Consider the following 24,240-nt stretch of genomic DNA (forward strand, 5'->3'; position numbering starts at 1 on the left):
AGAAAAAAAGACCTACGCCTTTTTTTTTTTTCTAAACATCATTTATTCACGCCAGGATACAAAAACATCATCAGTACGATATCTTTGGACGCAGGTGGTCTCGGTCCAGGGGGTCGGTTTCCCTGTTTTGTACTGCAGTAGCCCGGCGACGGCAATCATCACTCCGTTGTCAATACAAAATCGCTCGTCAGTTGCATATAATTTGGCATCACGCTCTTTACACATTATGTCCATCATCTCTTGGAGTCTTTCGTTGCAACCAACACCCCCTACTATTAATACTTCCGATGAACCGACGTGTGCCATTGCTCTCTCTAAGTAAATAAAATTATTTATAACTGATCATATCAATAATTTATAAATAAATAATTATAATTTTATTACCTGTTATTTCAATAAGCATCGCAAATGTTGTTTCTTGCAAAGAAAAACATAAATCTTCCTTAGTATACTTTCCCGTATTAAGCCAGTCATCTAAACGCTCCTCAATATGCGACAAAATTCCAGAGAATGAAACGTCCATGCCTTTGACAACGTAAGGCAATGGCGCCAATTTTTTACCACTAAAAAATAAAATTAAATAAAAATTCAATTTAATTTATTTGTAATTTTAATTTTAATTAATGAAGTAATTACTTCTTAGCCATCTGCTCGATATTATAACCGGGACTAGGATCATTGGAAAGCTTCAGCAGTCTGGCGAATCTATCAAGACAATTTCCAACGGCGATGTCAATCGTTTCGCCAAATATCCTGTACCTCTGACGCGAGTAAGCGATAATTTGTGTGTTACCTCCCGAGACATAGAGAATCGTTGGATCCTTGCTGCCAGTAATCAAACGACCCATTTCTATATGACCCACGCAATGATTTACAGCCACCATGGGTTTGTTGTACAGCTGAGCAACTGTGCGAGCGACCAGAGCCAAAACTGTCAGTGGTCCGCCCATTCCTGGACCTTTTGTGTAGCAAATTACATCGACATCTGTCATCGTCAGCTTAGCATCACTCAATGCTTTTTTTAAAACTTCCAATACATGCGCGCGGTGATGTGCTGCTGTTTCTTTTGGTAGAAATCCTTAAAAAATGAGTGTAAATGTAGCAGATATACATGATCCTGAAGATAGCAGACAATTAGTAATTTTCGGATTTTTTTTTCACCACATCAATTACAAAAAAACGAAAACTAAAAATATGCACATATAGAAAATTTAAAAAGCTACAAGTGCAATTTTTTCAAATATTTTTTTTTATGGTTTATCGTCTAAAAAAAATTCCAAAAATCATTAGACGTCTGCTAACTTCAGTATCATCAGACATACAACATTTTCTTAATTACATAAAAAAAAAAATTAAATAATTAAAATAATAAAATTAAAAAAAATTCATGTACTGAATTTTGAATTGTCTGAACATGCATTTTTTTTTTTTTTTTTTTTACAAACATTTGAATTTATTATTTCAAAGTTTTAAAAATTGACAGATGTCCGCTAACTTTACTATCATTAAAAAGAATTGATAAATAATAATAATTATTATTATTTTTGAATTTATTAATAATATTTATCAGTTGAGGTTAAATACCTTCACCCGGTGGTGTAATATAAGTTCGTCTGACATTTGAAAGTACTTCGTTATCACGAATTATTCCAATCGCTAATTTATTAGCGCTCCCTTCAAATCCAATTGCTACCACCATTTTTCCTCTATTATTTAAATTTCTATTGTTGTTTAATTATAACCTGTCAAAATAATTTAAAATCAACAATAACAATTCCACATGATTATAATAATAACAACAAACAATAATACAGCGAATAAGAATTGAACTTTGGCGCCACACTTAAAAGCGCGGCAATTTTTAAAAACTCGTAGTTAAATTTTATCAACAGAGCTGCTCTAGATTGTCGAGGTTTATTTTGAGAGGTTCAAATTTAAAGCTGATTGTCGTCTACAGTAACAATATTATCCTTGACGTTGGACGACGAGAGTTGACGTAAAAAAAATCTGGTGATCCTTGATTGTCATTTTTATAATTGATATCGCGATATACTGGTCAGTATAAATAATACGGGAAGTTGTTGTTTATAAACATAATTCAAAAATGCAATTTTGATTATTGCTGTTGCCGGAGTGAATAAAATATTTAAACGTGAGTGCAATAACCAAAAAAAAATATTAACACTTAGCCCCTTATGTGGCTCATCGCGAATGCTTATATATAAAACCTATATACGTATACATATATATTTATTTTTAAGAAATATATATCTATATAAGTATATATATATATGTAATTAATATATTTCGGGCGTAATTAATTTACGCGCATCGGGTCTTATTGTGTAAGATTTCAAAAATTATTTAAAAAAATTTTTTTTTTAAATTACAACTCCGGTGCTTTAAATGTATAGAGCACACACTACTCAGGACACTTTTTTTTTTAGTTGCATGCAAGTTTATTTGACATACAATAATACTGTTTAACAACAATATATATAAATAAATATATAAAACTGTTTTTGGTGACAATAATTAACGACACGAGCTTACGCGAACATTGTTGTGTTGTCCGGTTATTTTTAAAATTTACTTTTTATATAAGTTTTGTTTTTTTTGTTTATTTTTTTACTATTTTTTAAAATATATATAATATATATACATACTACAGTATATAAGTAAGTTTGCTTGGTATTCCTTTGTTGCTGATGTACAGGAGAGACACTGCCGTAATATTGATAAGGAAGTAAACAAATATATTTAAAAAATGGTATTATTGAACAACTTGTTAATTGTTTTTAAGAAAAATATTGTCTTTGACAAATTAATTGTTTTTAGTTATGCACATGTTGTTATTAATGTCATCGTTGTCGTGAATATGGTGAGATTGTGTCAATATTTCGGGACCGTGTTAACATACGGGACTTGATCGGGATAAAAAAAATATGAGCACGTCATTTTTTTTTGACCTGCTATGATGAAACAAAAATAAAATTTAAACTTGTGGTCTTTTTGTTTTTGTTATATTTTTTTTTTTTAAATTAATAAAGCTAAGTGCCAATGAGATATTTTTGTACGGTCGCGCTGCTATTTACGGATCTCGGGATGACGAGAGTACTTTTTTCGCGAAGGCATTGTCCGGATAATGTTTCAGTCGTATAATTAATTGTTATTATTAATTTATGATGATGGAGGTAGCGGATGATTCTCTCGTCTAAAGATCCGTCGTGTCCGCGGAATCGCGGGAAATTAATTTGTATTAGAAGCATGGAATTGTCAATATGGATCGCTGTCAAAGCGGCGAGAGGTTTTCCTCGTTACAGGAAAAAAAAAAATACAGTAAATAAATAAAATTATAATAATATTGCTTCAGTAAAAAAGAATACAGAATCTTCGTGTCGCGTTTGTCGCGGTTAAAAAACGAAAAAAAAATGTTTCGATGGAGGCGAAAAACCTCAGGAATGAATGATGATTCTGTTCTCTGAATTATAAAGCAACAATATTATCGTTTTGGATGGTCAATCGTGTAATGAGAACTAACGTCTACTTCACTACTCTCGCAGGCGTTTTGAAGAAGGCTGATTATTCAACGCGGCATCTTCTATAAATTAATTAACTTCATCAACGGTAATTTTTATTATTTTATTTGATAATAAATTTAAATTTAAGACAAATGATTTTTAAAATTAATTTTTAAATTAAAATAATTACAGAAGATGTCACGAGATTACGACAGTAGGAGACGGAGTAATGCCAGTGGATCCAGCAAATTGCGAATGGATACAAGTGTATCCCAGTCACGACCACATGTAGAACCATCGTCAAGCAAACGTAAGGAATTGGACAACGTGATGCGCAAAGCTCGCGAGTCACAGTCAAGTTATTGGAATAAAAAATTACTTGAAGTTGAAGAACGTGATCCTAATCGTTGGCGTCACAGCGGTTACAAAGAATTGTATGTTGGTGGGAGTGCTGTCAGCGGTGAGACAAGCGCTAGTCGTAGTCATCCGAGGAGTCCACGTAGTCCACGTCCACGAAGTCCACACAGTCCACGAGGCGGAGGAGGCGGAGGTGGAGCACGTAGTCCAAGATCACCGCGAGAAAGGACTCACAACAACAAGCAACGAGTGGCGCGTAGTCCGAGCACCGGTAGTACTTGCTCAGATCGCTCGTGTTCCGTGTGCTCACCGAGGGAACGTCGTCGCGTTGTGCCGCAGTCACGATCACGATCGAGGTCGATAACGCCGGTACGACAGCGAGCACACCCGAAGGAAATAGCCGCGTCGTCGAGTTCGCGGGCGGCTGTGCCGTCACGTACAGCAAGACCGACAACGAGGCCGCCGCCACCTATGCCGCGTCCGCGTACTCCACCACCTGAACCACAGCCACCTTCATCACGACACCACAAGGAGTATAAAGCTCTCAAGGAGAAGGAGGCTAAAGAAGCTAGGGCTCGTCGCAAAGAAAAACATCACAATAGTAGGGTGCCTGAAGATCCAAGGGTACCTGATCCTATTCCTTTGGTAATCATCACTTGGTTCCATGACCAAGGAGATGTTCAGACTATAAACTGAATTTTTTAAAAATTACAATAGTATCAGATAAGTTTCGTTGATCTTAAGAGTTAATTATTTATAGTAATAATTTTTTGTAGATGCGGAGACCAGTTAAAGTTGAAAAAACACACTCAGGGCATCAGCCGGTATCAGCAGTTCACGTCCACCCACCGCCAGCAGAATCATCTGGCAGTGAAGACAGCGATAGCTCATCAAATGCCTCACAAACTGGACCTCCACGAATGACTTTATCAGAACGGTAATTAATTATTATTCAAAAATTTTTGTACCTAAGATTTAAACTAAATTTCTTTTTGGAGTAGATTTGGTAAAATGGCGCAGTGGAGCGTTGACAGACGAGAAATGGAGAACATGCGTATCACGAAAGACGGTGAAAACTCAATGAAAGTTGTAATAGAAGGGGAAGAAAGAATCGCAAGATTAGGATACGATTCACCACCACCTGGACACTATCCGGAAACTTTACTCGCACAAGGACCACGTGGGCTTGACTGCTGGGACGACGTGCGTGTTAGGTACGATTACTACAAGGCACGTGGGTACTTGAGGGACTTGAGCCTCGACGACTACGTCAAGTGGGAAGAATGGTGGTACAAATACCAAGAGTGGCTGGAGGCTGAACGTTTTTACGAGCAATGGGCAACGAGCGGCGGTCGTTCTAACGACGGACCTAGTCGCGCTGGTCCCGGCCATCGTCACGGAAATCGTGGAGGTATCCGCAACCATATGGGTCGCGGTGGTCTTGCATCTGGTGGACCCTCTGGTCCTCCTGACGGTCACGGCATCCCGATCTCCGAACGTATCGGCAATACCGAACGCGGTGGTATCATTACAGGCGGCATAAGACTACAAAAACGTCGTGGAAGACGTCTCAACGTTGTCCACTAATTTTATTACTTTATTCTTATTATTATTATTTTTTTTTATTATTAATGAACTAATTAATAATTATTATAATTATAAATTTATACATAAATATTTAGCTCGCAACGTCGTGTCATTTGTTGACTGCAGCTCAAATATCATCATAAGACTTGTTCTTATAAAAATCATGCTTAAAAAGTTAAAGAAAAAATAAATAAGCAAATAAACTGAAATAAAGATGTAAACAGTATGTTATAAATATATGTAATAAATATAACATGTGCTATAATTATTATTGTCAATATTTTTTTTTAGCATGAGGGGTAATGGCAATCGATTTTGTAATTAATTTTTATCGTTTTCTAAAAGCAGAATAAGTAAAAAAAATGTTTCTTCGAGAAAAGTTTTTTCGGAATAGTCATTTATTGTACGAGTGCAATTTCTTTGAGAAGAAAAAAGGAGACCGGTGAAGTGACTTTTCACATCTAATGGAAACCAAATCAAGTTCACTTTAAAACCAGATCTAATTTAAAGCTCGGCGACAGGACGAAGAAAGACCTTACACTGTGTGAAAAATTCTTTCGGGTCCACTGGGATTCGTAGTATAAATAGACAAAATAACAAAACCTTAAATTCTATATATTATAGAGATTAACTGACTGTTGTTAGCTGTATTTTACATCTCCTCGAGGGTAGAGGTACCGTTTTTAGTCACTTTAGGGCCAGTTTTGGACACTTGAAAAATTAAAATAAAATAATTTGTAAAAGACCCAATAACATGATCAATTTCTGAAATATATTTAAAGATACTTCTATCCCACTACTAAAATGAAAATTTTATTTTACACTTTTTCATTAATTAAAATAAAGGATTAAATGTCCAAAAATGGAGCAGTGGCCACAAATAGTACCTCTACCCTATCTTTGTAAATTAAAATTACTATTATATTTTTGTTCTGAGTGATAGTAGTCTATTTAATTATTGTTACTGAGTAGTAAAAACTACTGTTTCAATCTGAATTTTGACATGATTTCCTTAAAACTAATTTTTCTTTTACAGGGTTTATACTCTGTTTCTGCTCTTGTTCTTTTCTTTTTCCTGGTTTCCAGTTCTGTCATGTGTGCTGCTGTATTGTCTAGCCACCAATATTTGGGATCTAGATCTAGATAATGGAACTGATGGAAGTCTCTTGGGATAGCCGTAGAATATTACAAGTTGTTATTGTTTATTTACAGGTCTATTGGAATGCTTTTGTTTGCTACAATGGTTCTGGGATTCGAACCCACGCCTGGGAACCCGTGGAAATTTTTCGGACTTTTCTCTGAAAAACTGAAAAAGTCTTTAGAACTTTAGAACTGAGTTTCCCAGAGGAAATTCCGAAAAAATTCCACCAGGGCAGTGATCAAATTCAGAGGCCTAAATATCTTACGCCGATCACTCGGCCATGATCACCAGTTTATTTGGATACTCTGCATCCTCTGCATTAAAGAACGACAGAGTCGCCATCAGACGACTAAAAACATCATCGCCATGAAAACCTGAGTGTAGATGCTTGATAAAATAGTGCGTTGAGTTTATATACTCATTCACACGTAGTTGGTGGTTGATTCTTGATTGCAAACTGCAAGAGAAGATAAACAGAGATGAGTATATAAAATAAGTGTTGAAGAGTGAAGTCGTTGGATGCTGGAGAAAGAGAGAAAAAAAAAACAGATTTACAGTTTAATGGCAAATGGTTGCGTCGTGTCCATTGTATGGATGCTGCATCACGACAAATCCCGGATCTCTGTTAAAATATTTTTATTAAGCGGTATTTTAAAAAAATGAAACAGTATTTGTAAATTAAATATTAAGTTTATTGATAACTTAAACTAATTATTAATTTTTTATGTAAAGTGATCAATGAAAATTGTTTATTATTAACACAGAATTGCATTATAAAGACAATGAAATAAGATTTATATTGTGTGTTGACGGGGATTTAAATTTAGTTTGTTATTTACTTGATTGTTTGTAGGAAGCGCGATAATTTAAATTTGATTTAAATTAAATTAAAGTTACTGACGTCGACTGAGGTTTTATTGATTAATTAATTAATTCGAGTTAATTGTAGTTTGTTTATTTTATAATTGAAAAAGTTTCAGTAACTTTAAAATGTCCGCTGCTGAGACATCGGTGATTTTTGCAAAACTTGAAGCTCTCAAGGATGTCAGGTAATTGTTTCTTTTTTTTTCTTTTAGTTTTAATAATCGAGTTAAAATTAAATCATATATTTTAGAGGAAGCCCCTCCCTCTGGTCATTAATTTAATGCCGAAAAGTCACCATCTGTTGAGAAAATCTGTAGGATTTAAAATCTATTTAAATTTGAATTATTTATTTTAAATTTTATATTTGGCACAGGAACGTTGGATGAACATGAAAAAAATTTGATGATTTAATTTTTTTTTTATGTTTGTAGTGAGTGAGAAATAATGATTTTGTACAAACACTGAAACAATTTATAAATTTATAATTATAGATCTAAAACACTACAGCTGGAGAAAATGAAACAAAGAATTATACAGGAGGTCGAGCAAACGGAACAAGAGGATAAATGTTTGATGGAGTATAAACAGGAAATGGATTTACTTATGCAAGAAAAAATGGCTCATGTTGAAGAGTTACGTCAAATACATGCTGACATTAATGCGGTAAATATTTATTGCCTGGCATAAAACTGTCAGTGGTAAATAAAAATATAAAAATATAAATTTTATTGCAGATGGAATCTGTTATAAAACAAGCCGAAGAAGCAAGAAACCGTGCACGTGAACACGCCAAGTTAATTCATAACAATGAATACCAGCCTCTTAAACATGACATTGATCGTATGCGTCGAGAGTACTTCAATTTAGACAGACTGCCAGAACTATATGAGACTGAAACAGATTTAATAGCTCCTGAGTAAGTACAATTACTGAGTAGTCATTTATTGTATGCAGTTAAGTATTTTCTCATTAATTTCCTTCTATTGTTCAGCTCCTGTTATTTTTGTATATTTATATTTTATTGATCAAATTTAAAATTGATTTACTGTCATTGCCCAAGTAGCATAGAGACAACTTTAAGATGTCATGAAGATGTCATTTAAAAGGATAAGAAACATTTTTTTTGTCCCAGTCACCTTTTTTGGTATAAATAAATGTTGGTTCCGAAGACAGAGAAAAGTTGTGTTTTTTTTTCCTGTCTTATTTCAATTAAAAAGTCATTTAGATGACTTATTTTACTACTATTTGTAATTTACTTTTTGTTACTTGTGTTAAGGGGATACGCTATCGAATCTCTTTCTCACACTCAGAAAAATAAACGGGACTATCTTTGTTGCCCTCGTATAGTAAATGAGAATTTTAAAACAATTTTTCTTGGAGACGAATTAGAATTTTTGAAAATACGAAATTTCTAGCCTTCTATTAAGGTTTCAAAAAACGCTAAAGACTCTCTATTTTAGGTTTCCAGTATTTGTCCGTGAATTAAATTTAATTGAATATCGGTTACCGTTACCCCTTAAGTCTTTTAAGTAGACATTTTTTCGGTGACATAAATTTCTGATCGTTTTGAAAAAACTGATATCTTATAGATGTCACAAAGGCAAGTGCGCTCCTTGGGTGTTCTCAGAATATTTAAATATTCAATAGTTTTGAAATTTATACATAAATATTATAAAGTAATCAATAATTAAATAAATTTAAATTTTTAAATTTAATCTAAAAACAATGACAGCTAAAATTGTTTATTTATTATTATTACAGTAGATCGATAATAATCATAAATAAAAATGGAGTAAAAAGTCTGAAATGTTTAAAAAAAATTTTAATCCATAATTAAAAATTAATTAAATTGAGAGATTTGATAAAATGTTTAATTAAAATTTGAATTGACAGTTACTTTGAAAGGCCGATGCAAAAAGCTGAATGGCGAGTCGAAGTTCGTGGTGAAGATTTGATGCAGCCACTAGGTTTACATGGTCATCCAGGTCATTCTGGTGGTTCGACGCCTTTCTTGGCGCCACAACCACTTCAGGGGCCAAGTAAACCTGAGCCAAGACCATTGCCACCAGCCACAGGTCCACCCGCTCCAACATTCAGGTACCACTGGTATAACTCAAATTTTTATATAATTTATCTTCCACATTAATATCCGCAAATTTAGGCATCATTATGCTACATATTTAAAGTTATTTATTATGTTTATTGTGTAAATAAATATAAATACAAATAATAATGCCTGACAGCGGATAATTACTCAGCAATTAATTATGTTTGTAATTAATTTATTTAAATCAGGCAACAACCGCCTCCAATGAAATCCTGCCTGTCTTGTCATCAGCAAATCCATCGGAACGCGCCAATCTGCCCATTATGCAAAGCTAAATCACGTTCGCGTAATCCCAAGAAACCAAAGAAGAAGGATTAATTATAATTCCATAATTGAATTTTTTTTTTAATTTTATTTAATTAAATTTTATCTCGAGTTTTATTCATTTTTAAATATTCTCCGAGATAATTACTTAATACATACACTAGTTATGAACAATTGTGCATTTTGATATAATTATCAAGTATTATTTTTTACTAACTTTCCGTACTATATCGCGTCACTAATTCCAAAAGGACATATATATTTATACTCCCTTTTGGCTTTAGTCATTAAGTTTAAAACCAAAAGGGCGTATAATTTTTTTTTTCGATTGCTAATCATATTGTAGACTTATATTCAAGCTGAAAATTGAACACAAACTAGTAATTCTCTGGAATCAGGGCTCATCCCATTTTTCAATGTTCCAAGCGCACAGACAAATATCCATAAATAAACTTTTTCCATGTGTTCAGTTACGTTAGGCTTTGCACCTCAAGTGTATAAAATTGATGAAAGTGACATGAGGTCTTGCAAATTTTCAAAAATAAATTTTAAAATATATACACGGAAAAAAAAATTGTGGTTCTTCTAACCACAATATTGTAGTAAAACATTTGCAGTAGCAAGTACTCCATATGTGGTAAAGGACACTAGATAAGTAGTACTGGTTTACTACAAGTGTGGTTGAGATTATTCCAATTTAGAGTTTGCATTCCTTTACTCCAACTTTTAGTAACCTCAACTACAGCTGCTATTGTAGCAATTAAAATTTTTTTTCCGTGTAATTAAAATTTTTATATAATACCGTAAGATGGACGGTGGAGTTTCAAGGGTTTATCTAAGAGCTACAATGATACTGGAGCTCTCATAATTTTTGAAAATTGGTATATTTCTGTTATTTTTTCACTTTACGGTGTCAACAGCTTGACTAACATTAATATGCACGTAGTTTGGACGGTCCGTCTTCCTTTAGTAGTATAGTTTTGAGCGAAGCCCGTGACACGATTTTAGCTCGTTGCTAAAATATTTCTGTTTTTTAAAAGACGTGTGAGCCCCACTTATGAACAATTGCCAAAAAAATTTTTGAAAACCCAAGGGGCATATAATTTAAGTTATATGCCCTTTTGGCTTTCAAAATTTTTTTTTTAAGCTGTAAAATAAGTCTACATAATTGAAAAATTTGTGTTAAATTTAACACAAATCACATGTCCCAAACGGTCCACTCAATTTTTTTTGTTAATTTAACACATTATACTTGTGTTCAACAATAATGCTTCGCATCATGAGTCGTGCAAAAAATTTGTTGAGATCAGATAACACATTCAGCTTTAGTTAAGTTTACACTTGATGGTGTCAAATAATTAACCCAAAATATTAAGCCATTGAATTTTTATACACGAAAACATAAAATTTTCAACTGTGTACAAAACGATTGGTTATGAAAAAAAATTATGCGCTCTTTTGGCTTTAGAGAGTTTCCTAAACCCAAAAGAGCGTAAATATGTCCTTTTGGAATTAGTAAAGATATATTTTATAATATAGATCTCACGATCGGTTGTGAGTGATAACCGATAAAATTTTTTTACTTTAAAAATAATAAATTAATTAATTATTTAATGAATTAAAAAAATTTTAATTAGACTTATTATGTCTTCTAGTTATTCGAAGACTGATATATTAATGTATGTACATATATCTGATTATATATAGATATACATTTATATACATAATTAAGGTGACCATGCCATAAAAAATCGCTAGTATCACATTAACACGTAGCTTTTTTATAATTTTTTCAAACACAACCATCTAGATAATAAAAGTAATTTTTTTTTATTATTATAATTAATAAAAGCAATTTAAATTAGTTGTTATTTATCCAGGTGGTAATTTATTTTAAATAAATTATCGAGTTTAATTGAATAATTTAATTAATCAGTTCCATACAGTTTTTTATTTTAAGTAAACAAAGTATAGATAAATATGAATGTAATGTAAAACCTAAATTTTTTTGTAATAAAATAATAAAAAAAAAAAAAAAAAAAAAACTGAAGTAAATTAAAACTTTAACAATCCAGACAATAAATCAATGAGTTATTTAATAGATTGTTAAATCGCGTTGATTAAACTCGAGCTTTAACTTAAGCATAAACGAAAGTAATATTATTTTATTTAAATGAATAAGTTTATAGTGCATAAATTTACTGTACAGTCTAGTAATTTAGGGATCTCACTTTCATGTCACGCGATGCACTTGCACGTAACCGACGCCGATAGGGTTGCACCCAATTTTTAAAGCTCGATATCGCATTATATTATATCCTATATCCTATGTATGGTACGTGTTAGAGTGAGTTGCTCAGACGGGTGTGGGATAATAATTAACGTTTTAACTGGTGTGTGGCGTCTGGCGAAGACGTTGAGGGTGAAAACGTGAGGGATAGAGTTTGAGTTAAATTTAAGTCTAAGTCTAGAGAGTGTAAGAGCTATCGAGAGAATAATAATGGAACAAATACCTGAGTATATTTTAGATGGGGTCACGGACGTTCCTTCTTACATTCAACACAATATGACTTCTATCCATTGTATCTCTACCACGCTCTATATATATACATATCAACGATGCACATATATGTTGTGGTTAATTTGTTAAACCTAGATAGGTATTCATGGGACAAAGATTGTCGTCTTACTGCAACTACTTTATAAATACAAACGTTCATGTTTACGGTTTAGTTCTTTTTGCGACAGTTTCTCGTGAGCATTCGTTCTGACTAGACTTGCATGTCGATATGTTTTATTTTACATAAATAAGTATATATGAAGGAGTAATTAACACGTACTTTAATTACGTGTAATTAAAAATTAATGTGTGATAACGTTGATATAAAATTTTTTTTTTTGTCTCTTTATCAACCGACAAATTGTTGCCGGTCTCTGAATAATTAAAAATTTTTTTACCTCTTTAATTCACTGGCAAATGTTTACTTGGCCTGGGTAATTAGCGACGAGAATAAAAGCGTAGAAATTAGCATTCAGATGAAAAAATATTCAAATGATTAAAAAAGTTTTATTTATTTGTTTATAAAATTATTTTTAAAAACCGCTTGCGGTATGAAATGATGTGTAAATAATAGAGCATATATGGAAAATTAAAAGTCTAGTGGTTAAATGACTCGTGAAGGAAGAAAATCGAGTTAAGGGAGTGTAATTAATATGGAAATAAAAAACTAATTCGATTGAAAAATAAAAAATGTGATATTGTCATGTGTGGCGAAGCGACTGGTAGTAAAAAAATATAAAAAAATTGACGTACTGATTTATTCGTTTATAAATGTGCTTGGCGTAGTGTGGATAACTCGGTGATGTGTGTAATATAAACAACACACTTGTCGTCATTCAGGCGATTAAATTCTTAGCAGAGAATCGACTCTTATATGGTAATTTAGTTGAGATTAAATAAAATCGTAAGTTGAGTTTATTTTATTTAATTAAATTAAATTAAATTGAATTGAATTTCGAAGGAAAAAAATTTATTTGTTTTTATATAAGACACTGAATAATGTAGTTTAAGAGATAAAAAGTTTTTTACTCGTGATAATTGAGTATCAATAAATTTATCGGATAAACGGTGAATTCATTCAAGTGAATAGAATTCTTACGAAAATACCAATTGAAATAATATAAAGGGATTCGAGGGAGAGATTTACGTTTACAAAAGGATCCATTGGGTTACGAAATTTCATTGAAATATTTGAGGTGCATTTAAAGCACTTGACTAATTGTTTGCATCCATATCTCTCGATGTTTTGTTTGAAAATTTATCTATTCGTTGTATCTCCCGGATATAGTTATAAACGCCTACATACATACATTTACATCTACATACGCCCGTACATATGAAGTTTATATCTTGTAAATGCACATAGCAACATAACGGTATTGATATGTTTTGGATTATACGTCTAAATGTTTTGTTAAAGCAATATATCGGATTAGATGTTGTCTTCCTCTTCCTCTTCCCGTCTCTCTCTGTCTGTCTCTGTCGCTCATTCTTTCTTATAACATGACGGCATGCTATGCTATGTATATATTGTTGATGATAGAACATAACATGACGGCGTTAAGGGTGTGCAGCTACGACGAGAGTACAGACTAGTGGGCAATGAGAGGTAGAAGTATATCTATTGATGATGAGGATGAGATGAGAAGTGCCATACGAGTTGAGTAAGTACATAAACTAGTTGTTTGTACTCGCTTAATTGACTTTACGTCCATTCACGTATATAACAGGCCCTATATATTCTCAATAATCGATTTTAATGCTTACTCATTCTTAACTTATATATGTTTAATATCAGAAATTGCTCTATTAATAAACTCAACAAATAAATACTTTTGGGGTAAAAATATACTTTATATGGATAAATATAATAAATGACAAAAATATATATATTAGGGTGCTTCGTTTCCGGCGAAAGTATTTTTTTCGTTGCTCATCAAGCAAAATGTTGTTTTTTATGCTGAAACAAAAATTCCTGCCAAGTTTGAGCTTTTCATTCCAATCCTTAGTACATTCTATTTGATTTCAAAGATTTTCCTTTTAAAATACACGTAAATTAAACTACTTTTTTTTGTAACTTTCTAATACTCAGCTGCGTTTTATGATATCGACGCGGTTTTGGTCGCCAATTGTAGGGTATTTGGTGTTCTTCAAAAGTGCCCATAGTTACTTAGCTGTGATTCCAGCTGTTTTACTTGTGTCCGTTGCGAAAGTTATTTTTCCTATGAAATTGACCTTTATTGGCTTGCAGAACGTAAACTAATGAAAGTACACTAACAATGTCAATAGAAATTTTATAGTAAATTTTATTCTCTTCAAAAAAAGTCCTATGAGTCAAGTCTTAAAGTCCATAATTTCCGAGTTAAAATCATTTTAATAATTTGAAAAATAAAATATCATTTATAATTTTTTTTTTATATTATATTTTTCAAATTATTAAAATTACTATAGCTCGGAAACTATGGACTTTAGCGACTTGACTCATAGGACTTTTTTTGAAGAAAATAAAATTTCCTATAAAATTTCTATTAGCATTTTTAGTGTACTTTCATTGGTTTACGTTCTGCAAGCCAATAAAGGTCCATTTCATAGGAAAAATAACTTCCGCAACGGACACAAGTAAAACAGCTGGAATCACAGCTAAGTAACTATGGGCACTTTTGAAGAACACCAAATGCCCTACAATTTGCGACCAAAACCGCGTCGATATCATAAAACGCGGCTGAGTATTAGAAAATTAAAAAAAAAGTAATTTAATTTACGTGTATTTTAAATGGGAAACCTTTGAAATCAAATGGAATGTACTTAGGATTGGAGTTAAGAGCTCAAACTTGCCAGGAATTTTTGTTTCACCATAAAAAACAATATTTTGCTTGATGAGCAACGAAAAAAATACTTTCGCCGGAAACGAAGCACCCTAATGTATGTACACTGTAAAAAATTGGGAGTGAATTCGGAGTGATTACGGATTTTATTTAAATCCGCCTTCACTCAGAATTTAATTCGGGTTCACCCCACAAATTTTTTACAGTGTAGATGTAAATATAGAGAATTAAATAAAATATAATATGAAAAATTTATTGTTCAAATCACTGGAATTTATTTCAATGAATAAAAAATTGTGGCTTTTCAACTATGTAAAAAATATATATATATTTAATAATACTAATGGTAATAAAAAAAAGAATAAAATAATAATAATAAATAAAAGCGAAATAAAAATTGTAGGAGTGTTATGAATAAATTCACAGCGATTCATCGACCCGTTATTTATTCAATCATGCGCGGCATCGATCGCCTATGTTGAATATTATTTAATAAAATAGAAATATATATATATTTGAAAAACAATAAAATTCCGTCGTTGTCAAAAGAGTCTGAAAATAAAATAAAATATTCCTGGAAAAAAAACAAGAAAAAAGTTAAGTTTTAGAAAGTACACCACAAAGAATATAACTATATATGTATATTCCTTTAAAATTACACGACAGACAATACTGCATCCAATTGAGAGATCAAAATAAGCGAGGCAGAAACTGAGATTACTTGTCTCTCTACTCAGCATCACATTGTTCTCATCAAAACAATAGTTTCTCTAGTCTCAAATATATATATATTGTATATAAGTATGTACACCTTTACAAGTAAATTTATATATATGTATATTTCTTTTGAATAAATATCCCCGTTTTTCTTGCAATATGACGCAATTCAACGAAATACAATCCATTTTAAATGACAGGATAAAGAAGATCTCGGTGCATTGGCCGAGCTACTTTTGTTCAGTATACTACCATAGCACGAGAGAGTTATATTATATTACTATATTACGAGGAAAATGGAAAAAAGAGCTTTTCCACCCACTATACTAGTACGCCAAAGCCACCAGATACAGGAGTAGTAGTAGTAGAAGTAGTAGTAGTAGTACTAGTCTAGTCTCATGTATTGTATGGATATACCATTATATACAGAGAGTACACTGCTGAGTGAGTTATATCACTATCGACGAGGATATGCCATCTACCGACCACTCGATTTTATATTTTATATATGTACCTTCCCTCCAGTATATATATAAAGAAAAAAAAAAAAAACTAAATCGTATTTTATTCTGTACCATACGATGTGTGCAGCGTATCTACCTCTGGCTGTACTTCAATATACCTCTGCCCTTTTGACCTCTGATCCTCTTTGTTTCAATCCCACAAAAATTACCTAATAATATAAATCTAATGCAATAATAAATTAAATCATCCAATAAAAAAAACTTTAAAGCTGACGTAGTGATAAAACGAACAATGTGAACTTTTACGTAAATACAAAATCTAATAACCAATTTGTAAGAGATTTTGAGAAAATATTATTTCAATATATTCAGGTAACTAACGATGGGATGTTCGAAAGACCAAACGTTCATACCAAAGTTTGTTTTATTTGAAATCGACGCCCACACAAAATCCCCAAGCGTTTTTATATTAAATTGACTTTTTCTTTACTCATCTCTTCTATTATTTTAAAACACTCATATATCACTAAATGTACGTTCATACTATTTTCTTTCGTTTTAGTAATCTGTATCAATCGCTCATTGCTACAACCCGATGACCTATGTGTTCTATATACAACAACAATAATAACAACAATAACACTCATGACCTTTTTCCTATCCAATAGCGCATTCTGTTTGCTGAGTTTTTTTTTTATTTTTTTTTTCTGTCTCTCGTTTATTCTTATTTTCCGTTTACTATACAGCAGTTTTTCCGACTTCAACAGGTGTCACCGTGTATACCGACGTATACAAATGAATAAAAACGAGAAAGGAATTAAGCACTGACACTACATTGTAAAAAAAAACCGCGGTGAATCCAGGCGGTGTAGGTTTCAAAATTTTCGGTGTTAAATTTCAATACTGAAAGCGGTGTTAAAATATTTTTCGGTGTTGAAAATATTTTACTTTGGGAATATTTTTACTTACTCGATCACTACAATTAAAGTGTTTTTATTAATTAATTCAATTATTGGTGAGTGAAATGACGGGTGTAAAATTGTGTAATTTTTAAATAATATAACATAAAAAATTATTTAAATAAGTGCATAGCAAAATTGAAATTTCCTCCAGATAACATTCATCAAATTTTTATATTTTTTTATATGTAATAGGGTGGGTTGAAAAAAAACCTTTTTTTTGTTTTTCTTAGCATGGGGGTAGAATTTGTACCTTATAAAAAAAAATTTTTTTTACTTAACATTTTGAGGTGGCCCACTCGTTTTTTAAATAAATAATTGAAAACATCTAATAATTGTCGAATGTGATTTTTTTTTACTTCACTTTCATTTTAATTCAAAAGAAAATGCTTTTCATTTTTGGATTTTTTACTTAAATTACAAAAATAATAGGAAAAAATTTTTTTCAACTTCTGACTTTCAATTAGCTTTCAAGGGGACACCCTACAGATTCTAGAACACCATGTAATTTTTTTCGTCGGGACTACCCCGTTTGATCAATTATTTATTTTAAAAACGAGTGGGCCACCTCAAAATGTTGAGTAAAAAAATTTTTTTTTTCTTGAAAAAATTTTTTTTTTTTATAAGGTACAAATTTTACCCCCATGCTAAGAAAAACAAAAAAAAAGTTTTTTTTCAACTCACCCTAATATGTAATACATTTTTTTTTCTAATATCTATACGTGATTTTTTTTTTTTTTCAGCGATTCAACACTGCCAAATTACACCGCCTACACCGGTGTTATTTCATTTGAACACCACGTGGTGTTAAATTGAGTCCATTTTGAACACCGGTCTTTTTACAGTGTATTGATTAAATGAAATTTATTTGACTAACGATTTTGTTTTAATAATACTAATGTCAATCTTCATCAGTTCCTCAGTATTGTTCCTTTGTCTAGTGGTTCTCTACTTGATCGTCGTTTGCGTCGACTGAATGAGCATCGCGAAAGGATGGAAGGTGATGATTATGCACCAATGACTACTATACGAAACATTGTGGATTTAATGCTCTCGTAGACGTGCTGTTATAGCACATGCACTATATAATAGTAATTGTATGGTGTTGGGTGGTACAGTGGGGAGAGACAGAAAAGGATTTATCGGTCAGAATAATTTCCGAGCGTATTGAAATGTATATAGTTAACTTACCTGAGAGAACTTAATTATATATAAATATATATATGAAGAGGAGAGAGTTAATGAGTATGAGAAGGTAGTAGAAGAAGAGCATAAGCAGCGGACTTGAATTAACTCGATTGAAATTCAAAAAGAGTACTCGACGTTCAACCTCACTCATCCTTTTCCCTTTGCTCTCATTTGCAACTTGTTTATTCTCTGCCGACAATCGTGATATTACTCTCTCTAACAATATTTATGGGTTTTAATTAATCGTCCAAGGGTCAGCCGACCTAATTGACATTATTAAATAAAATAATAAAGAGATTAAAAGATGGAGTTAACAAGGGTGGGTTTAAAAAAGAAATATTAATTTTTCATCGTTACTGTTTAACTGTATCGTTATGTCATGTAGTCAACATGCCGAGTTACTGGATGTGATGTATGTGTAGGTGTAGTACCTGATGATATTATTCATCGAGGCAAAAATATGACGGGAGTTTATCGCCAATGAATCTACAGGGACTACGTGACTCAACAAAGCACGGAATTTCAACTAAAGCTCAACAATAGACTCAGTTGCGATTCAATCGTTCTTTTTTTTTTATTCTTGCCTTCTTTTTTTTCTTTTTTACCTTTTCTTCTTTTTTTTACGTTCGATTCCGCGTGCATTGAAACACCGAGTTTACATCTATCGTCGTTCGTGTGTCCTATTCACACATAAACCTGTTGTGTGTGAGTTTTGTATTATGCGACTGTGCGACTGCAAATGGATTTGCGGCAGCGAGGTCGTTGCGATGACGATTCACCTGGATTAACAAACGGATTGTCAACGAGAAATTATTGAAAGTGAAGAAATAAAAAAAAAATAACAAAAAAAAATTCGATTCAAGAGTTTTTAAAATTATTACATTTCATTTAATTTTAGGCATTAGCGAGATCGCTGCCTTTTAAAATGATTAAAAAATCGACTTTTTTTTGTATTCATATAAAAAACTTTATTTCGAACGAAGCCGCGTATCATATTCGCGTAGCTGCCAGCGTATCATTAAGCAATTTCCTGAAAACTTTTATTTTTTCTATTTTTTAGTACATTTATTACGAAAACCAATAAATATAGTCACAGGCCTTTTTTATTAATGAAAGATAAAAATGTGAAAAATATTTTTTTTTCTATCGCTTATTAGATATTTCCTCTCAACACAAAACGGCGGGTAAAAATAACAGAATATTTAGATGTTGTTTTCGATAAGAATTTTCCGAAATTCATAAAAAGTATTTGAAATGAAAAGATGAAGGTTGCCGTCCCTCTTCAATATATATAAATACGTATATCCGTACATATATAAATAAAATAAATTGTATGTACATTTGAAATGTAAAATGATATTTATTTTTATTTAAATAAAAATATTGTGTACCGTGTCGTCGATAGATAAACTAAGAAAGTTAAGGAAACAAGTATACAGGGTATACTTTAAAAATAGTTATATATATCCATACATATATATCAGATTCAAACATACAAGTTTGTCGTTTGAATTTGCAACGTCATCAGGCTACCACCGTCACCGTCACCGTCACCGGCGTCGACCGCCGAGATACACGATTGGATGGAGTTCAGTAGTTGAGTTTGGTTGTTCTAAAATTGAGGGTGCTTAACACGCGAGTTCGTGTGGTGTGTTCTATTCGTGAGCAAAGAGCGAAAGATTGAAAGCTAAAGAGAGAGAGAGAGATAAAAAGAGAGAAAGAGAGTGGATTGTGTGCTACTGTAGCTCCTATACTATCCAAGACGTTAGGAGTAGTCGGAAGGCCATTTCATAAGCTATTAATTTTCTAGCTCGATGTTTTGTCAGACGACCTTGCACATTTACTACTTATACTACTAAACTAAACTCTTCATGTCTATTTTCTATTGACCCTTTTGCCAATTGGTTTTATGTAAATTGGCAATATTATTATACACCGTACACCGCAATACAAATAAAATCAATTGATTAAATTTAATGGTAATGATGTACTCTTATCCTTTTATATTTAGTAGTTTATAAAGAAAATTAAATAAATAACCTTAGTATATATTATATGATAAATATGTATTGAGGATTTATATAATGATACATATTTAAAATCTATGGATAAGAAAAATTTTATAAAGACATAAATCAGCTTGTCTTTTTATCGAGTAGTATATCTTTTATAAAAAGATGAAGATGAGGATGCGGATGAAGAAATGCAGGATAGGGCGCATGTCATTATCGATATATAGCAGATATAGCCGGTGGGAAAAACGCACGAATGACAGGGTCTTGTTTCCTTCTTTTTATTCTGGGTACAAATGTATATATATTCGTCTCTTTTTTTGTTCTCTGTGTACTCGCTCGTTGCCTCAAGCAACATCACCATTTACTTGTGAGTTATGTACTCGTAAGAGAGGTTTCTTCGTCGGATTTTTTATCCATCTCTTGCTTACTAAGTTTACACAGTTCGGGATGGCAGGTGTAACCCCACTTCCTGTCCGGTGATTATCTAAAAGATTGTCGCCGAATTTATTTATTCTCCAAACTAAAAATATTAATATAAGTCGAAGGCATTAAAATCATTTTGTGTGATGACTAAGACGTTTATAGACATAAAAAATTTTTTTTATGGGTCGGAGTCTCACTGGTCCATTTCACTTGATAGATAGTCCATGAAATAAATAAAGCTAAAAACATATAGTCAAGTTTAATACACGCAGAGAATTTTACGGTATTTTTTGCATCAAAAATTTATAGAAAAATTATTATAGTCATAGTAACATGAGGACAGTATGGAATTATTGTACAAATTACCGATTCTGTAGAAATTTTTAAAATACATCGAACAGAATTTACAAGTTGCATTGTAATTTTGACAACGCAACAGATAAAATTTATACCAACTGCATAGTAAAATTTATTAGGTTAAATCAGAATAGTTAGTATGCAATTGGTATAAATTTTATCTGTTGCTTTGTCAAAATTTCAATGCACCTTGTAAATTCTGTTCGATGTTTTAAAAATTTCTACAGTATCGGTAATTTGTATAATAATTTCATACTGTCCTCATGTTACTATGACTATAGTAATTTTTCTATAAATTTTTGATGCAAAAAATACCGTAAAATTCTCTGCGTGTATAAAAGATTTGAAATATATTTCTTACCAAGGGCAACACAAGCATCTGGGCGCTATCTAGTGGCGAGCACCGAACTACTCCCGTTGCTGCTGCCTAGCGCCGATATTTTTTGCTTATACTTCTACTCCTACTTATTCCTTACTTTTACTACTCGCATACTACTGTACTCTTCATCTAACGTTCGTACTACTTCAATTCCTCTCGTTTTCTTCTTACGTCTTTGCGTCACATCGTTTAGTTTTTTATATATTTTTTTTTTTTTTTTCAATCAACCAAGTGAATAAGATTCGCTTTGAAAGCTTTTTTATAAATTTATATATAGATGAATTTCTATAAAAAAAAGAAGAGGCAGTTTGAAGAAAAAAGTTAAAGAACAGAGAAAAAAAACTGCTGCATAATGTAAGACTGAAGTGAAGCGAACAAAATAGTACAGAAAGGTACATTATTTGTGGTTATTTGAATCAAATATTCAATAAGTTTTGCCAAACAACTTCTCTCGGCAGCTTTTGTCATTGATGAATGTCACTGATCAGCTAACAATACAACCAATTGAATTTGTATTTATATTTTTCCTTATTTATTATTTCTATACACAAATAAAAGTCACTGAAAGATACGTGAATCATGTACAAAAATACTGTGCTCGGGGACACCAGAAAATATTGATATTAAAGTTATACCCTGTTATATATATATGATACATCTGAGAAGTGCAACTGGATACACCGGACTGTTTTTTATTTTCAGTTCGCTTGGAAATCCGTCACGACAAACTGAAACTCAGCTGAGCTTCGAACGTGATCGGAATTGGTGTATTACCGTACGATGGACGGTGTGGCTCAATAAGTTATAGATCAAGTTGAACGGAATATACACGGAGAAAAAAATATAGCTCCTCGAACGATCTAAAGTATAGCAACTCGTAGATCGTTACCACAACAATATGTATACTTATGGTAACAATGCCGTATCGTTCCTGTAATTATCTATTAGATAGCTCTGAGCCCTATACGACTTTCCGTAGTCGCCACCTCACACGACACCACCTAACCTATTTAAGCATCCATTTTCGTGTCTATTTTGTGTGTCGGGTATAATTGTTGCTAGCAGACGCTTAATAAATAAATTATTTTATTCAATCAAAATTATTTATTAATCATTTATTTATTAATGATAAAGATTTTTAAACGTCTTATATGATTTGCAACGCACGTGACGTCAGATAGGGCTCAGAACGATACGGTTTAGCTGTCAGAACGATACAGTATAGGTCTCAGAGCTATCTACCGTATTGTTGTCAGAACGATATACAGTAGATCGTTGCAGTAACAATCTAGTAGATAAAATTTTCGTATTGTTACTGTAACTATACAGTATACTTCTCAGAACAATATTTTTTTCTCCGTGTAGTATAGTACCGGATAGCTTAACTGTAATAATATTTTTGGGATTGAATAATAAAATAAGTCCGGCGACGATTAACCCTTCGTTGGTCACTCTTCACTGCCGCCTTCGTTGGTCACGTGGTTAGGGAATCGCCGTAATGTTAATTTTCTTGCCGCGTTGCCAAATTTATAGACAATTTATGACAGCCATACTAGCTATCTATATTTCGGTTCCGTATATGTGGCCACGTTGAGAATAAAATTTTACTGTCTAGTTTGGTCGCGCTTACGGCGAATCGCCGTGATTCGACGTTTATTCGACATTTATTATTTAATATATAATTAATATAAATAATTATAACTTTAGAAACTCTTTTAATGTATGTTAAATAGATCAAAGAAGGAATAGCTGAATTGTTGAAAGCTAAAAAAAATTAATTTATTTTATATTACAAAATAAAGAAAAAAAGCGGGGAATCGCTCATAGCGCGACCAACGAAGGGTTAAGTTCATCACTGGACACGGAAGTGGGGTCCAACCTGGCATGCCAAACTGTTCATTCAGTGATATAGTTTAAAATTATATCAGAGCAAAGCGAAAATAAAAAAAATGATAACGATAATAACAAAAATGAAAATAAAATAATTAAAAAAATTAAAGACTTAATAAAGTCATAGTGTTAATGGTGTATATATATATAGTTTAAATTTAGAGCCAATTGCCCTCCTAGTACGGTCTACTTATAAATCTCGTCCAGATTGCCGACGAGAGGAAATTGAAGATCGTGATATCGAGCCATCCACTAGATTACTCTGCCAATCGAAGGATTCCTTGGATTTACTTCCAACATTTTTTTTTTTATATTTTCCTCCTACTCACAGGAATCCGTGCAATCCAGATTCACAACTACGTACATACCTATATACTTTCTTACTTATATATATATATATACGCGCCTACATACCAACAGAAAAATCACGATTGGTATAATACCATCCTTTTATTACCTCTGCCCTTTTTATCCTTTCTTATTCCAAGTATATATAGCATTTTCTGCATTAAGATTTATCTTAAAGCAGCATTTTATGTTGAACACGAGTCATGAAATTCTTTAAATTCTTTTATTATTACTATTATTATTATTTTTTTCTTCTTTCGATTGTTATGAATAA

General features: G+C 32.1%; 3 protein-coding genes across 7 annotated transcripts; 2 read left to right on the forward strand and 1 right to left on the reverse strand.

Annotated features, from left to right (window-relative positions):
• Positions 1 to 42: 42 nt before the first annotated feature.
• LOC130675773 (probable tRNA N6-adenosine threonylcarbamoyltransferase) lies at positions 43 to 1,699 on the reverse strand. The gene is made up of 4 exons (XM_057481614.1): positions 1,585 to 1,699; positions 637 to 1,078; positions 385 to 563; positions 43 to 314 (listed from the first exon to the last, which is right to left on the reverse strand). Exons 1-4 carry the CDS (start codon positions 1,697 to 1,699, stop codon positions 43 to 45), a joined length of 1,008 nt encoding a protein of 335 aa, XP_057337597.1.
• Positions 1,700 to 1,957: 258 nt separating this feature from the next.
• LOC130675372 (serine/arginine repetitive matrix protein 1-like) lies at positions 1,958 to 5,730 on the forward strand. Of its 4 annotated transcripts, none has more exons than XM_057481003.1 (5): positions 1,958 to 2,152; positions 3,564 to 3,627; positions 3,714 to 4,523; positions 4,655 to 4,815; positions 4,880 to 5,730. In XM_057481003.1, exons 3-5 carry the CDS (start codon positions 3,717 to 3,719, stop codon positions 5,463 to 5,465), a joined length of 1,554 nt encoding a protein of 517 aa, XP_057336986.1. In that variant the 5' UTR covers positions 1,958 to 2,152; positions 3,564 to 3,627; positions 3,714 to 3,716; the 3' UTR covers positions 5,466 to 5,730. The 4 variants fall into 4 exon arrangements, with proteins under 4 accessions (XP_057336986.1, XP_057336989.1, XP_057336988.1 ...); XM_057481006.1 differs by having other exon boundaries at positions 3,714 to 4,502; XM_057481005.1 differs by having other exon boundaries at positions 1,968 to 2,055.
• Positions 5,731 to 7,064: 1,334 nt separating this feature from the next.
• LOC130675374 (zinc finger C4H2 domain-containing protein) lies at positions 7,065 to 11,848 on the forward strand. 2 transcript variants are annotated; one of them, XM_057481008.1, is made up of 5 exons: positions 7,065 to 7,655; positions 7,962 to 8,133; positions 8,205 to 8,386; positions 9,364 to 9,567; positions 9,766 to 11,848. In XM_057481008.1, exons 1-5 carry the CDS (start codon positions 7,597 to 7,599, stop codon positions 9,893 to 9,895), a joined length of 747 nt encoding a protein of 248 aa, XP_057336991.1. In that variant the 5' UTR covers positions 7,065 to 7,596; the 3' UTR covers positions 9,896 to 11,848. The 2 variants fall into 2 exon arrangements, with proteins under 2 accessions (XP_057336991.1, XP_057336990.1); XM_057481007.1 differs by having other exon boundaries at positions 7,076 to 7,655; positions 9,364 to 9,576; positions 9,766 to 11,846.
• The last annotated feature ends 12,392 nt before the right edge of the window (positions 11,849 to 24,240 follow it).

The sequence above is a fragment of the Microplitis mediator genome, chromosome 10 (assembly GCF_029852145.1).
Source record: "Microplitis mediator isolate UGA2020A chromosome 10, iyMicMedi2.1, whole genome shotgun sequence".
Lineage (NCBI taxonomy): Eukaryota > Metazoa > Arthropoda > Insecta > Hymenoptera > Braconidae > Microplitis > Microplitis mediator.

What these genes read in the sequence shown, in the direction of transcription:
- LOC130675773 (XM_057481614.1), bottom strand. Translation starts at nt 1,699, where the DNA reads ATGGTGGTAGCAATTGGATTTGAAGGGAGCGCTAATAAATTAGCGATT. An exon ending in ATCGAGCAGATGGCTAAGAA is followed by an intron (nt 564 to 636) that starts GTAATTACTTCA and finishes TTTATTTTTTAG; the next exon opens with TGGTAAAAAATTGGCGCCAT. An exon ending in GATGCTTATTGAAATAACAG is followed by an intron (nt 315 to 384) that starts GTAATAAAATTA and finishes TTATTTACTTAG; the next exon opens with AGAGAGCAATGGCACACGTC.
- LOC130675372 (XM_057481003.1), top strand. Translation starts at nt 3,717, where the DNA reads ATGTCACGAGATTACGACAGTAGGAGACGGAGTAATGCCAGTGGATCC. An exon ending in TACCTGATCCTATTCCTTTG is followed by an intron (nt 4,524 to 4,654) that starts GTAATCATCACT and finishes AATTTTTTGTAG; the next exon opens with ATGCGGAGACCAGTTAAAGT. An exon ending in CGAATGACTTTATCAGAACG is followed by an intron (nt 4,816 to 4,879) that starts GTAATTAATTAT and finishes TTTTTGGAGTAG; the next exon opens with ATTTGGTAAAATGGCGCAGT.
- LOC130675374 (XM_057481007.1), top strand. Translation starts at nt 7,597, where the DNA reads ATGTCCGCTGCTGAGACATCGGTGATTTTTGCAAAACTTGAAGCTCTC. An exon ending in GAAGCTCTCAAGGATGTCAG is followed by an intron (nt 7,656 to 7,961) that starts GTAATTGTTTCT and finishes TTATAATTATAG; the next exon opens with ATCTAAAACACTACAGCTGG. An exon ending in ACAGATTTAATAGCTCCTGA is followed by an intron (nt 8,387 to 9,363) that starts GTAAGTACAATT and finishes TTGAATTGACAG; the next exon opens with TTACTTTGAAAGGCCGATGC.